This window comes from Prionailurus viverrinus, chromosome B3, assembly GCF_022837055.1.
Source record: "Prionailurus viverrinus isolate Anna chromosome B3, UM_Priviv_1.0, whole genome shotgun sequence".
In the NCBI taxonomy this organism is placed as follows: Eukaryota; Metazoa; Chordata; class Mammalia; order Carnivora; family Felidae; genus Prionailurus; species Prionailurus viverrinus.
This window is the reverse complement of record NC_062566.1, coordinates 37,644,306-37,657,607: the sequence shown is the minus strand read 5'-3', so window position 1 is coordinate 37,657,607 and position 13,302 is coordinate 37,644,306. Positions and strand designations below refer to the sequence as shown.

Here is a 13,302-nt window from a genome sequence, read left to right as displayed (position 1 = left end):
ACTTCAAGATACAGCCCACTGAGATAACCAAGTTCTACCAGAACATCAGTATATCTACTAGAACATCTCTATATTACGTTAAATAATGTATTTCGTATCGCTTTTGTTTTTGTTCACCTATCCCTTCGTCCAATAAAGGAATTTTGGGTAAACCTCAGTATTGTTGCTTGTGTGTAGCTCCTTCTAAGAGGTATCTTCAGAGGTTCTGGTGTCAAAACCTGCTGACTTTGTGGGTTCTTGTTCTTGTTTTTGGTCTCGTTCTACCTCAGAAACAAAGCAAAGATAGATTTGGATTAGAGGGGGATGAGGAGTCGACTATGCTGGAAGAGTCTGTTTCCCCGAAGAAGTAAGTATTATTAAGAATGCTGGAGAACCCCCTTCTCCCTAAATGGGCAGGTTTCTTCGTGCCACCTCGGGGCTCAGTTACCCTGAAGTCCGAAACATGGCGGAGGTGACAGTGGATGATATAGAGGAGTCTTCTGGAAGTGTGGTCCCCAGACCATCGTTTTCAGTGTTGAGTATGTCTTGTGGGAGGAGGCGGCTATGGATTTCAGGGAGACACTGAGCAAGATGTGGTCTTTAACTCCCATCTTTGGACACAGTGAGTATTCGTGAATCCTCTTCTGCAATAGCTCAGTGAAATCTGATAACCTGCGTCATTTTCATCAAAGGCTGGAGAGTGGGCCTCTGTTTAGTTCTGTGCCCGTGGGGCAGGGGTCTAGCCGATGGAGGAGTCACTGTTTATAGAACTCTTACTACGTGCCACGTGTGTCATGAGGCAGCACAAATGGTTAAAAACATGGACTCTGGAGCCAGATTTAAGTGGGTTCAAATGTCAGGTCTCTTTTTTTCATGTGTGGCCTTGGGGACATTACACATTTCTTCTGCCCCTTCATCTCAACTGTAAAGTGAGAATAAGGATAGTACCACCTTGTAAGTCTTATTTGGATGATTCAGTTGTTAATAAAGCATGTAAAATGATGCCTGGCACATCATAAATGTTTCCTGCTCTTATCATCATTTTCAATTCAGAATAGTCTCAATTTAACTTCATTTTATAGGTGAAGAACCTGAGATGTATTAAAATTAAATAACATCTAATTAGCGATACTTTGGGGAAGTCTGAGCACTTGCTCCTGTTACATTACGTAGAGCATTATAATAATAAGTCATCTTGTCTACACTCTGTGTATCTAGCATGCTGTCTCCTTTGATCCCAATAACACCCCCCCGATGTAAGAGGTAGACCAGATATCATTGCCAGTTCATGACTGAAGAAACCAAAGCTCGCAGAAGTTACTTGAGATGCATACATGTGGCAGAGTCAGGAGTCAGTTCGGATCTTGTGATGTTTCTTCTAGGACACTGCCAGAAAGTTCTAGCATATTCAAGCATATCGAACTTGCTAAGTCATAATAATTGCATCTCTAACATTTCCACACTCCGTCACTTTATCCCAATTTGCTTCATAATTACCTTGAAGGTGATTTTCCTTGTGTCCCTATTTTAGTACACAGTTTGGAACCAAACGTGATGTGATGCATTTCACATACTTGCTGCCCTCTTGAAGAACATCTTAAGTCCTTGGAATTACTAATGACTGTAGATGGAAATCAGTAAGCTAGTGCTTTTTGGCAGGGTGAGTTGTTCCCTCAGAGGGCTGTGTTGCACTTGGACTTCTAAGAGCAGCTGAGTAACTGTATGAGCCTAGAGCACTGGGGCCTCTTCTGCCTGGGATTCCTGTAGCCCCTTCCCACTGCCTAGGGCATCACGGTGAGATTTGGTCACAGCAAAGAGGAGGAATGGTCCAGAGTGGTCCCCATCAGAAGAACTGCCACTTTTCCCTGCATCAGACATCAGCTGAGATCACATACTGCAGATGACTTCCTACTGGAACCCCTATATCTACCCCCCTTGGTGCCAACCCTTCCACTGTCCCTCCATGGATGCCTGCTGTCTGATATCCTAGCATGGCTCATGAATTTTGCCCTGAGCAATAAGGAATGATCTGTGATGGTGGGAAAACCCTAGAACAGAGGCCTGACTTCTTAGTGCAGCTGCTCACCCAATCTGCCCCCTACAACCCCCCCCCGCCCCTCCCCCCCCCACACACACACTCCCCCAGACTCTCCTTTGCGGGTGTGCCCTCTGGGGAGCTGTGGCAGATCCACCACCTTCATGTGCTCAAAGTCCTTTACTTCTCGTTCTAAGTAAATAGCAACAAGTAAAAAGTTAATTTTTTTTTAACTAGATATCCTAGGAATCTTCCCAGACTTTAGGTGAAGTCCTCTGGAGGAGGTGCCAAAGTCTGTCATATCATCAAGGCTCCAAAGGTGTTTAAACAGCTTCTGTGGTCAGTGGCCTTGGACCTGGGGAAGGAGAGATAAGCTGTGGGAGATTTTCTTTTAGTTCCTTTCTACACTTCCCCCTTCAACCAAGAAGACTAAATGACCTGTGTCTCCAGTGCTTAGAATAGAACCTGGCCCATGGTAGATATTTGTTGAATGAATGCTCTTTCAGGTAGGATTTACCAACTAATAGATCACTGTATCCTAAACTTTTTCTTAGACCTGGAACATCGTTGTTAGAGGAATATCTGTGTGTTGGTTTGGGTGGCCGGGGAGGGGGGGCGGGGAGGGGCATGGAATTCTTTAAGAAGGACTAGTTGCATTATATCATGAATCCGTTGGGAATGGTTCTTTATAGTAATAATTATAAAAAGATGCAGGGTTCCGGGAGCCTGGGTGGCTCAGTGGGTTAAGCGTCTATCTCTTGGTTTCAGCTCAGGTGATGATGTCACGGTTTGTGACTTCGAGCTCCACATCAGGCTCCATGTTGATGGTGTAGAGCCTGCCTGGGAATATCATTCCTCTCTCTCTCTCTCTCTCTCTCTGTCTCTCTCTCTGTCTCTCTCTCTGTCTCTCTCTCTGTCTCTCTCTCTGTCTCTCTCTCTCTGTCTCTTCCCCTCCTGCCCACTCTCAAAATAAATAAATAAACTTAAAAAAAAAAAAAAAGATTCCAGGTTCTTCAGGGTATTTGAGTATCACTTCATTCACAGTCCTGTCTGTGCATGTCTCTTTTGAATTGACCTCCACAGCGTAACCCAGCTAACTGCTGTGGCACTTATGCTATCTTATCATTACACTCCCTGTGAGCGGCCACCTCCCAGTGACCAGACCCTTGTCCCCTGCAGGTCTACCATCTTGCAGCAGCAGTTCAATCGGACTGGAAAGGTGGAACACAGCTCCGTGGCACTGCCAGCCGTGATGCGCTCAGGCTCCAGTGGGCCCGAGACCTTCAACGTCGGCAGCATGCCCTCCCCGCAACAGCAGGTCATGGTTGGGCAGATGCACCGAGGCCACATGCCCCCGCTGGTGAGACTTCCCCCACGCTTGCCCTGCGCGTCAGTGCGCCGCCTCTGATGTGCGGTGGGGGGACACCAGCCCTGGCGATAGCTTGTGTGTGTCATCGTGTTCTCACTAACTCCCATCTGAGCCATGGCTCTTCAGCTGTGCCGTCCTGACGCCTGACTCCCCGGTGCTCCTGTTAAACCAGATGCTTTGGAGCACCTGGGGGGGCTCAGTCGGTGAAGCATCCAACTCTTGATTTCAGCTCAGGTCATGATGTCATGGTTCGTGAGATGGACTGGCATGGGGCTGTGCGCTGATGGCCTGGAGCCTGCTTGGGATTCTGTCTCTCTCCGTCTCTCTCTCTCTCTCTCTCTCTCTCTCTCTCTCAAATAAAGGAAGGAAGGAAGGAAGGAAGGAGGGAGGGAAGGAAGGAAGGAAGGAAGGAAGGAAGGAAGGAAGGAAGGAAGTGGGTTAGTAACTCCCTGATCACAGGTGTCCTCTGGGGCTGGAGAATAGCCATGACCTCTCCACATGACTGGTGATTCGGAGCTATAGAACCCTGGTTCCCTGCCTTCACAGCATCAAGCTGCTAACTAGCCCAGGTACCCCCTTAGAAGGTCTTAGAAATAGACCAGGTCTGTAGTGATCCACACTTTGCCCTGAGTGAATTGTTGCTTCTTCTCCTGCTGCTGGTCTGGTCTGCCTTCTCAAGGAATCATGTGCTTCTGGGGAAGAACTTTTTAAGAGCTGAAAAGCCTATAAGCTCAGAAGAAATTTGACTCTGAAGAAGCATGTTGACTATGGGTTTTGGGTGGAATCTGTCCTTATTTACTAAGAATGGTTCTGTGTGTAACGTGTGTTTCCTATGTTTGAGATCTTTTGTCCTCAGTACTCAGAGTAGGGTAGCTTCCCTGCAAGAATTCTTTCTGGGCTTTTTGTCACCTAATTAAGCTCCACATGCTCCTGATCATAACCTCTCTATTGCAAACACCCATATCAAGCATTCTGTTGATACAGTCAGCCCCTTGCTTGAAATGGGACGCCGTTGGGGTTGTTGAGACCCACCGTGAGCCACTCTCTCTTGAGCCCAGAGTTCAGTTTGGCCTTGTTTTGTATAAAGGGTAGTGTCAGTTCCAGCAGCCAAGGTATGACTGCCCTGTGGTCATCTGCCTTTGCAGACCTCGGCCCAGCAGGCTCTCATGGGGACCATCAACACAAGCATGCACGCTGTCCAGCAGGCCCAGGATGACCTCAGCGAGCTGGATTCACTGCCACCCCTAGGCCAGGATATGGTAAGTATTATTCATGGTTGTCAGTTCCGTGTCTCTGCCCTGGCAAAAAAGCTGGGTGTTGCATTCTGTCTGCATTCACCTCCAAAAAGGGGAAGTGGAAACCTAGGGTTTGTTTTTTTTTTTTTTGCTTTTTTTGTTTTCACTCTATTGAGGCTTCGTAGTGGGGTGGTACCCACAGGAAGAGAATCATGGGGCCAAGAACTTGAACTCTGGAATCAAGTGATCTGGGCTCAAATCCCAGCTCCACTGCTAGTTGTCTATGTGAATCCAGGCAACTAAGTCTCTCTAAGCCTCCGTTTTGTCATACATGCACGGGGTCCTTGTGAAGACGTGGTAATCCTGTCGTGTGTGGCCTTCTTAGCACACTACCTAACACACCGAGCTCAACAAGTATTAGCTGTTAGGTCAGTGCTTCTCAGACATTAGCCTGCATCAGTCACCTAGAAAGGCGTGTTAAAACACATTGCTGGGGGCGCCTGGGTGGCTCAGTCGGTTGAGCGTCCGACTTCAGCTCAGGTCACGATCTCGCGGTCCGTGAGTTCGAGCCCCACGTCGGGCTCTGGGCTGATGGCTCAGAGCCTGGAGCCTGCTTCCGATTCTGTGTCTCCCTCTCTCTCTGCCCCTCCCCCGTTCATGCTCTGTCTCTGTCTCAAAAATAAATAAAACGTTAAAAAAAAAAATTAAAAAAAAAAAAAAAAACACATTGCTGAGCTCCATGTCTTTCTTTTCTCACTCAGTAGGTCTGGGGAAGGGCCTGAGGCTTTGCATTTGCAACAAGTCCTCAGGTGTTCTGCTGCTATCTGAGGACTGTGCTTCCAGAACCACTGCCTTAGTGTTCAGCTTTTCAGTAGGGCGGGGTAAATAGCTGCCTTTCTGTAGGTGCTGCTGCACGAAATTCTCTGGCCTGTCCCTACTCAAATGGTGGCCCATGGACCAGTGGCATTGGCAGTATGTAAGATCTCTTGAGAGGTGTGGAATCTGGGGCCTTATCCCAACCCTCTGAATCAGGAAACTCATGTTAGTGGAGGTCCCAGCTGTTTGATGTGCACATGAAAGTTGCTGAAGGACTAGCGCTGCCATTCTCTGCCCTGCTTTGCATATTCCAGTTATCTGTAGGAGCTTAAAGTTGGTTCAAACTTGAGCTTTGAGGCTAAAGGCTGAGGCCCAAATCAATCCATGTCATTGAGGGCAGGGCCTGCTTTTTTCGTCTCCCCAGGTGGTTCTAATGGGCAGTCATGACTGAAAACCACCGAGTTAGGACTGACAGGGCCATCTTAGCCCAGAGCCAAGTGCAGTATTTAGCCTCACGTTGGCCAGCAAGCATAATTGCCTTCTAAGTCCTTCCTGCGCACTGTGTTTTCTCACTTGCATACTTGTATACCTGCAGGTGCAATTGTACTCAGTGTTTTGTCTCCCAAGTACCTGAAATCATTAAACATTTTGCAAGGGGAAACTCCAGAGTAAAAATACATAAGGCAGACACCCTTCCATATCCAGCGCTATTGTGAGATAGTTTTAAAATATTTGGACTTGGGGCACCTGGGTGGTTCTGTCTCTTAAGCCTCTGACGTTGGTGCGGGTCATGATCTCACGGTTCGTGCTTTGGATCCTGTCTCCCTCGCTCTCTGCCCCTCCCATGCTGACACTCTCTCAAAACAACACAATTTTTTTTTTTTTAAATATTTGGACTTAACATTGTTGCTTTACCAATTTTTAAAGAACTAGTATACAAAAAAATATTAGTGCTACACATATCCTAAATCTCGATGAATATTTTGGGAATGTTTTGGGAAGCAAGTCAGCATCTGATGTTACCACAGGGTCATCCTTATGAATGTAAACGACCATTTATTGGCTAACCCCAGAAATTCCAGGAAATAGAGAATTTGCTATTTATAGCTTCCAGTGAACATAAAGTCGAAGATCTGGAAAGGTTTTTAAAGACCATTGAATTCCTACAGTAGAAGAAACAGGAGGCACAGGACATAGATGCTATTTGCCCAAGGTCATGTCTCTTGTTAGTGTTAGAACTGGGTCTAGAAGAGAGGTCTTAACCCACCCACCCCCAGGTCCTTCCAGGACAGGTGTTGCATCTACACCCCATTCATGTTGTTAATAAAAGACAAATTTTCTGCTGACAGAGAACACCCATGAGCTGAAATACCCTAATTCTCACCGTAAAAGTGTGAGAATTCTCGCTAAAAGTGTAGGTGGAAATTATCAACAATTGTTCGTGCTGATATGCAATATTATCACGAGACATTAATTATTCTTATTTTTTACTGAATTTACCTAAATAAAACCATGTAAAATTTTTCTAAGATCCTAAAAGCTAAAGAGAAAGCAGTGGAAGAAACCTGGAGAACTCCCATGCCATCCAGCATCAGTGAATGAGCAAGAGGCCTGTGAAGGGCATGGCTGACTTCAGGGCCTCTTTGGTGCCGGCCCAGTAACCAGAGTATGGACAAAATCTTGGTATTGTTTTATAGCGTGACCTCTCTGGTGTCCTGGGCAATCCCATGCCTGTAGTGACTGTGTCACGTACTTGTCTGTTTTGCAGGCGTCCCGGGTATGGGTTCAGAATAAAGTCGATGAATCCAAACACGAAATCCACTCCCAGGTCGATGCGATCACAGCTGGCACAGCTTCAGTAGTTAACCTCACTGCCGGTAAGTCTCTGAGGGCTTCGTGATATGTTGTGGTTTGCTCCTTAAAAAAAGGACTCTTCTTTGATTGAAACAACAGATTTTCATATAATGAGAGGCTGGTCTATTTTTAGGCACACTGAGTGCTTCAGGCAGTTTTTCCGCACTGACCCAGGAGAAAGGTGGGGAACATCTCATTCCTTTCCATAGATATCATGCATCCTTCGAAAAGCACTTACGTAGCTCTCCTCCTTGTTCATCAGCATGATGGACGTGCCTCAAAGTGTATGGAGACTAGTGTCTCCCTTCTGGGGCTTACAGTCTAAAACTGGCTTTGGATGAATAGACCCATCACGTGTGCCTCTTTCTGTCTTGTGGCACAGCGTGACTCCCACCTTGCGCTGTCAGGTGAGAGCCCAGAAATGTCTTGGCCTCATGATGCAGCATTTCAATGCTTCAGGAACAGAACTGACCGGCCTAAGCTGCTGACACGGACCTAACGGAAAGGGCCATGGGACGCCAAGACCTGGGGACTATGCCAGTGCTCGTGCTCAGTATTTCAGCTTAGGAGGCCTTGGGGCAAAAGATTTGGGAGGGGCAGCACCTCGGAGACAGGAAGCCATGTGTCTCCCTGTTTGCATCCAGCTTTGTGTCCGACTCCTGCACAGTGAGGGCTGATGCCATCGCCCATCTGGGCTCTCCTCACCCTTCACCACCCTCCCTTCTCTGTCCCAGGTGACCCTGCAGACACCGACTACACAGCAGTGGGATGTGCAATCACCACCATTTCTTCCAACCTGACGGAGATGTCCAAGGGCGTGAAGCTTTTGGCAGCCTTGATGGACGACGAAGTGGGCAGTGGCGAGGACTTGCTCAGAGCCGCGAGGACCCTCGCGGGGGCAGTGTCGGACTTGCTAAAAGCTGTGCAGCCTACTTCTGGAGAGGTGAGCTCCTGGGGCACACGGTCACCCAGGTTCTGGGTGGCAGGTGCCACCTTGAGTGCTACAGGGCTGTTGCTCCCTGAGCTGTTCCTTCCATCTTGATGGGGCATGTTACCAAACTGTGGGGCATAGAGTTGGTGAACTGGGTACGGAATCTGTAGTTCAACTTTTGGGATCGGTTGAGCTCTTAGTAGGAAATTTCCCTTTCCCCTCACCCCAGGGTACTTGATCAGATACAACTTCAGAAGCTAACATATATGGTCAATACACATTCAAAGGGGATAAAAATTTGTGTCCTAATTTCCATAAAGTGCCTATCACCTCCCTACCCGCCGAACAAAACTCATTGATTAAACATTTCAAGTCTATCTACCTGTTGCTGGTTTATAGGACATCAGGCCCTTCCTTGCACAGATTGTACCAGGATATTTAGGTCTCCCATCTGGCGGATGGTCTGAGACTCTCTTGTAGGTGAGCCAATCCTGAGGGGTTAGCTGTCTGATGGCCCTTTGGAGGAACCGCATTTTTTTTCCAACCAGTGTGTGCTCTTTGTTGTAGCCTCGACAGACAGTTTTGACTGCTGCTGGAAGCATCGGACAAGCCAGTGGGGATCTTCTGAGACAGATCGGAGAGAATGAAACTGATGAGCGATTCCAAGTAAGATATCTGCAACCCATAATTTTGGAAAGGAGTCTAAGCGATGGTCTAGACCCAAATGGGGAGAATGTGTGAAAAATCAGATCTTCAGTGGGCTGTCAAGAATAAGATTGAGATGGTTTACGTTGGGGATGAGGTCACTGTTAATTTTTTTAAAGAAATTTTTAACTAAAAAACTCCTTTCACTTACGTATCCCGCATCATCACTGTAAAGCACTTACTTAGCTATTCTTGCTAGTCTAGATGCCGGGCGTTCATTAAACACAAAAGTGGAGGGAATAATGTCCTGAACTCCCTTGTGTCTCCCATCCAACCTCTGTAATCATCGACTCATGGCCAGGCTTGTTTCATCTTCTGGGAGCGGTTTTTAAGTAAATGAGCCCAGAGTCCCCATGGGAGAGAGAGTGTGGACTCCCATACACTGCACTCACAGGTAGCTTTGGTGCCCCTGCTGTTTGTATCCAGAGGTGGGTCTGTTGTCTGTGTCGTAGCCCAAACCAGCATGAGGGGAAAGCCTTTTTTTTTTTTTTTTTTTTTTTGTCACTCTTGTTCAATACCAAGGATATGTGCTGTTTGTCCTCTGGTGCACAGCTGTAGCCACTGTTGGCAGCTGGCTTGATGTGCTGCCAGCTCAGACTGGAGCTCAGCTTGTCTGCCTCTGTTTCCAGCCACCACAGATGAGGGGTGCTTCGGGCTACGATGAGCTGGGCTTCTCACATACTCGTGGGCACATGCCCTCCATGCCTTTCTCCTTCTCTGACGTCCTCATTTTGAGTAGTACATAACTCCATTCTGTTGAAACCTAATGGTTCGAGCCCAGGTTCTCTGGAAGAGGCCCTATTCCAAATCCTATGTCAGGTTTACTGTCAGGGAATTACACAGCATTCAGAGGAAAAAGATCATTCAGCTTTACAGTAGCGTTCAAGTTTCTTAATTCACGAGTGCCGATTCAGCTTGCCATTTCATCCGGAACTACCAAGCTGCATCTACACAAGATGCATCGGTTACACTAAGACAGGGTTGTACATGTTGGGATACATGGAACGTGTACCTGCATCCATAGATGTAGCTGTCTCCTACTTTGCACATAGTTGTGATGCTGGGACCATAGGACTCATTCATGTTCTATCTACAATGCAATAAGACAGTCAGTGCTTAAACACTGAAGTCATGCTGGAGGGTGAGACCCATAATGGGTGGTAACAGTATTCTTGGAAGCCATTTCTAGGCTGGGATGGCCAGTAACGACTTAACTTGAAAGAGAATTTACTCCAGACCACATAAATATATCCCACTAAATTCAAGCAAACACCCTATCCTGCCTTGGCCTTGGCTAAACCCCCAACTGCGCTTGTCTTGGGCATTGATTGTTTTATTAGCACAGGTAATTCTTGGTAGGCAGGGACCTACTTAGGAATTGGGTAAGTATGAGGTTCAGCTGTTGGTGTACTAGGCTTAATTATCTTGAGGTGGTCAACTTTCTTTCCTCAAAAATATTACTGCTTTCCCCAAAGTGTTTGGCAAGGTGGAGAAGCAAGTCACAGTTCTTCCTGAGATCTTTCACGCAACCTTGTATTGTTGAAGCCTTTCTCTCTTTTCTTTCTCTCTTTGGCAGACTGTTACACTGTCATGTATAAATGCCAACTCTGATCCCTGTCGTTTGTTTCTATTTAGAGGTGCTAGGAACGCAGGTTCACGTTCACAGTAAGGTCCTGCAGACTTTCTTAGCAGTGAAAGGCTTTACTTTACTGCTTTCCATTTCTGTAAGGTCTCTAGGCAAACATCAGTGTAGTAAGGTGATCTTGTAACCTCTTGGAGTTATGAGTAGCCCCTGGCTTTCTGACATTGGATTTCTTATGCACTATTTTTCTGATTCTTGAGATCTTATCTCAGAGCTTTTCTTGGGTTCTCAATGTACTGCATGTTCCCAGAGTTAACAAAGATTTATTTTACACGGGCTACATAATAGGGGTCTTGTTGAAAGGTTTGACAAAGGCCTTGTCAGCAACTGTAGCTGTAGTATCACGTTCTTTTTCTAACTGTATTTTTTTTGGACAAAATTAATAGGAAGAACAGGATTTCTTTAAATGAGTCTAACAAAGCCCTTTAGAACAATCGTGAGCCTACATGACAAAATCTTGGTCCCTGTGTGAAAAGACGAATTCATATCAAGCGAAAGAATACTGTGACCTACTTTGGAAAGATTTTTTTTTTTAATCTTGTGAATAATTTGTGACATTCAAGTTGAGTGTGCACTGAGCATTGAAATAGGTGTTCAAGAACTGTAACTTAGGCCACGTTGGGAGCAATTTCCAAAAGTTATGTAGCCAACAAGTGCCAGTCAGATCCCAAAAGCATCTTCACTTTTTGGCACCTCAGGCCTTGCTTTTTCCTTGGACATTCAACAAACCTTTTAAAAAAAGAAAGATAAGGGCTGAACTAAACTGTTCCTTTAAGACTGTTTGTTTTTGTCCATTTAAAAATCTGTGTATGTGGTCATTTTATGGATTTCTGATTTGCCTGGATAGCATGTAGTTTTTGCTCTGTGTAAAATTGTACAGGGTGAACACCCCTTTCAGTATATCTTCCTGTAAAATGTCTTCTTGTAAAGACTCTTTGGGTGCCCTTTGCATTCAGAATCAAAAGTGCTTTTCATTATCTGATGAATTAATAAAGACTGCTGACCACATTTCCTTTGGGAGAAAGCCTGGACATGTTCGTTCAAAATAAAAATGGCTCATATATTTGGGATATGTTTGGGAAGGCATTTCCAAACCAAATAAACTACCTTCACTATTCAAAGAAAGGAAGCAAATTAAATGTAACAGTGATTATTCTTCAGGCCACACAGATGGGTGACAAATCTGGTGGGCTGAATCAAAGGATTCTCCACCCTGCAGACCGAGTGCCTTTTTGTTGAGTTGAAGCATGAACTGATACAGAAAGGCTCAAAGCTCCTTGCATCTTCAGTGAGGTCATAGCTTATAGCTAGTTTATTTATGTAGGCTCCCTTTCCACTTTTCATAATAATTTAATCCCTGTCCAGAAGACGATGGAACCCTGAGAATAACTTACGTTCAGAGCACTCCTTGGCTCTTGAGCTGTAGGTAATGTCTGTGCATGTCCAACATTGCCCTCTGGAGGCAGAGATGTGGCTGAATTTTTGATAGTAGCTTGGATCTTTGTGCAAAATGGAAATCCAAATGATAAATTTTTGCGTGACAGCAGGGCATGATGACTTGGAGGCCATGAATTCTATCCTTCCTACAGTATGTTGTATTTATGGCATCTGGATAGATTTCCAGCTTTTCCTGATCTACTCCATCAATCACATATTCAAGAGACTTAAGACTTTTGGTGTTGAAGTACATGAATGTGAATCAGTGGTTAAAATACAAACTCTCCCCTCAAATCAACCTATTCTAGATTTAAATCTTTGTTCCTTAATGCATAGGAGACTATGTAGCTAGGATGCAAGTCTCTTTCTTGAATTACATCTAAGGTAAGTTGACATTTCAGAAAAAAAAATGGAAAGAATATTCTCATGAAGTACTGGAAAAAAAAAAGTTCAAATGGAATGTCAATAAAATGTTTCATCAGACACCGCATTTTATTTCTAGGCTGTGAAGGGTGATAAAAAAAAAAATAGTAAATGCCTGTTTTTTTGTTTTTTTAATTCTCTTTCTAAATAGGACGTTTTAATGAGTTTGGCCAAAGCTGTAGCCAATGCTGCCGCCATGTTGGTATTAAAGGCGAAGAATGTCGCCCAAGTAGCTGAAGACACGGTCCTACAGAACAGGGTGATTGCCGCTGCCACCCAATGTGCCCTTTCTACCTCTCAGCTGGTGGCGTGCGCCAAGGTAAGCCAACTGGCACCCCTGGCCCTTTCTTCAAAGTGTCACGTGCTCTTGTTTGCCCCCAGTTACTGGGGGAAAACAGGCAGAATTTGTTTAAACTGTCTGAGGCTTAGAGCTTGCTTAGGTGTTGTCTCCAAGGTGACACGACCGGATTTTGGCAATAACTGCCCAATTGTGCTTTCGTCCCGAGTTCTTTCCCCAAGTCCTCAGGCACTGGGACATCTTGGTGTCTCATTGCCATTTCTACTTGAAAACTGCCATGTGTCCCCCTTGAAATTCTCAGTGTGTCCTGTTTACTCCTGCACACCAAGGGTTCTTGCTTTGTACAAGAAGGCAGTACAGTGTCACGAATGGGTTTGTAAATAACGTGCACATCTGGGGGAGCCCTTTTGCACTGCACAGTGCAAGAGTGACGGTAATCAGGATTGAGTTCATTGTTGTCACTCACAATGTGCACACTCTGGGTGTTAAACTTCACCTTGTTCAGCATATCATCCCCAGTTTACGGAAGGGAAACTGAGGCCTCTAAGGCTTCGTTAGTAGCTTGCGGCCACAGAAAT

The 13,302-nt window shown here is 45.7% G+C and overlaps 1 protein-coding gene across 5 annotated transcripts in view; it reads left to right on the top strand.

Moving 5' to 3' along the window:
* TLN2 (talin 2) overlaps positions 1-13,302 on the top strand; it is a 456,802-nt gene that overhangs the window by 285,321 nt on the left and 158,179 nt on the right. For all 5 annotated transcript variants that reach the window (XR_007153041.1, XM_047863106.1, XM_047863103.1 and 2 more), the window contains 7 exons: positions 270-346; positions 3,194-3,374; positions 4,529-4,642; positions 7,203-7,311; positions 8,023-8,231; positions 8,787-8,885; positions 12,578-12,745. Coding sequence is in view for 4 of the 5 variants with exons in the window: in XM_047863106.1 (XP_047719062.1) it covers positions 270-346; positions 3,194-3,374; positions 4,529-4,642; positions 7,203-7,311; positions 8,023-8,231; positions 8,787-8,885; positions 12,578-12,745 (957 nt within the window). In the remaining variant the exon portion in view is untranslated. The remainder of the gene's footprint in view (positions 1-269; positions 347-3,193; positions 3,375-4,528; positions 4,643-7,202; positions 7,312-8,022; positions 8,232-8,786; positions 8,886-12,577; positions 12,746-13,302) is intronic.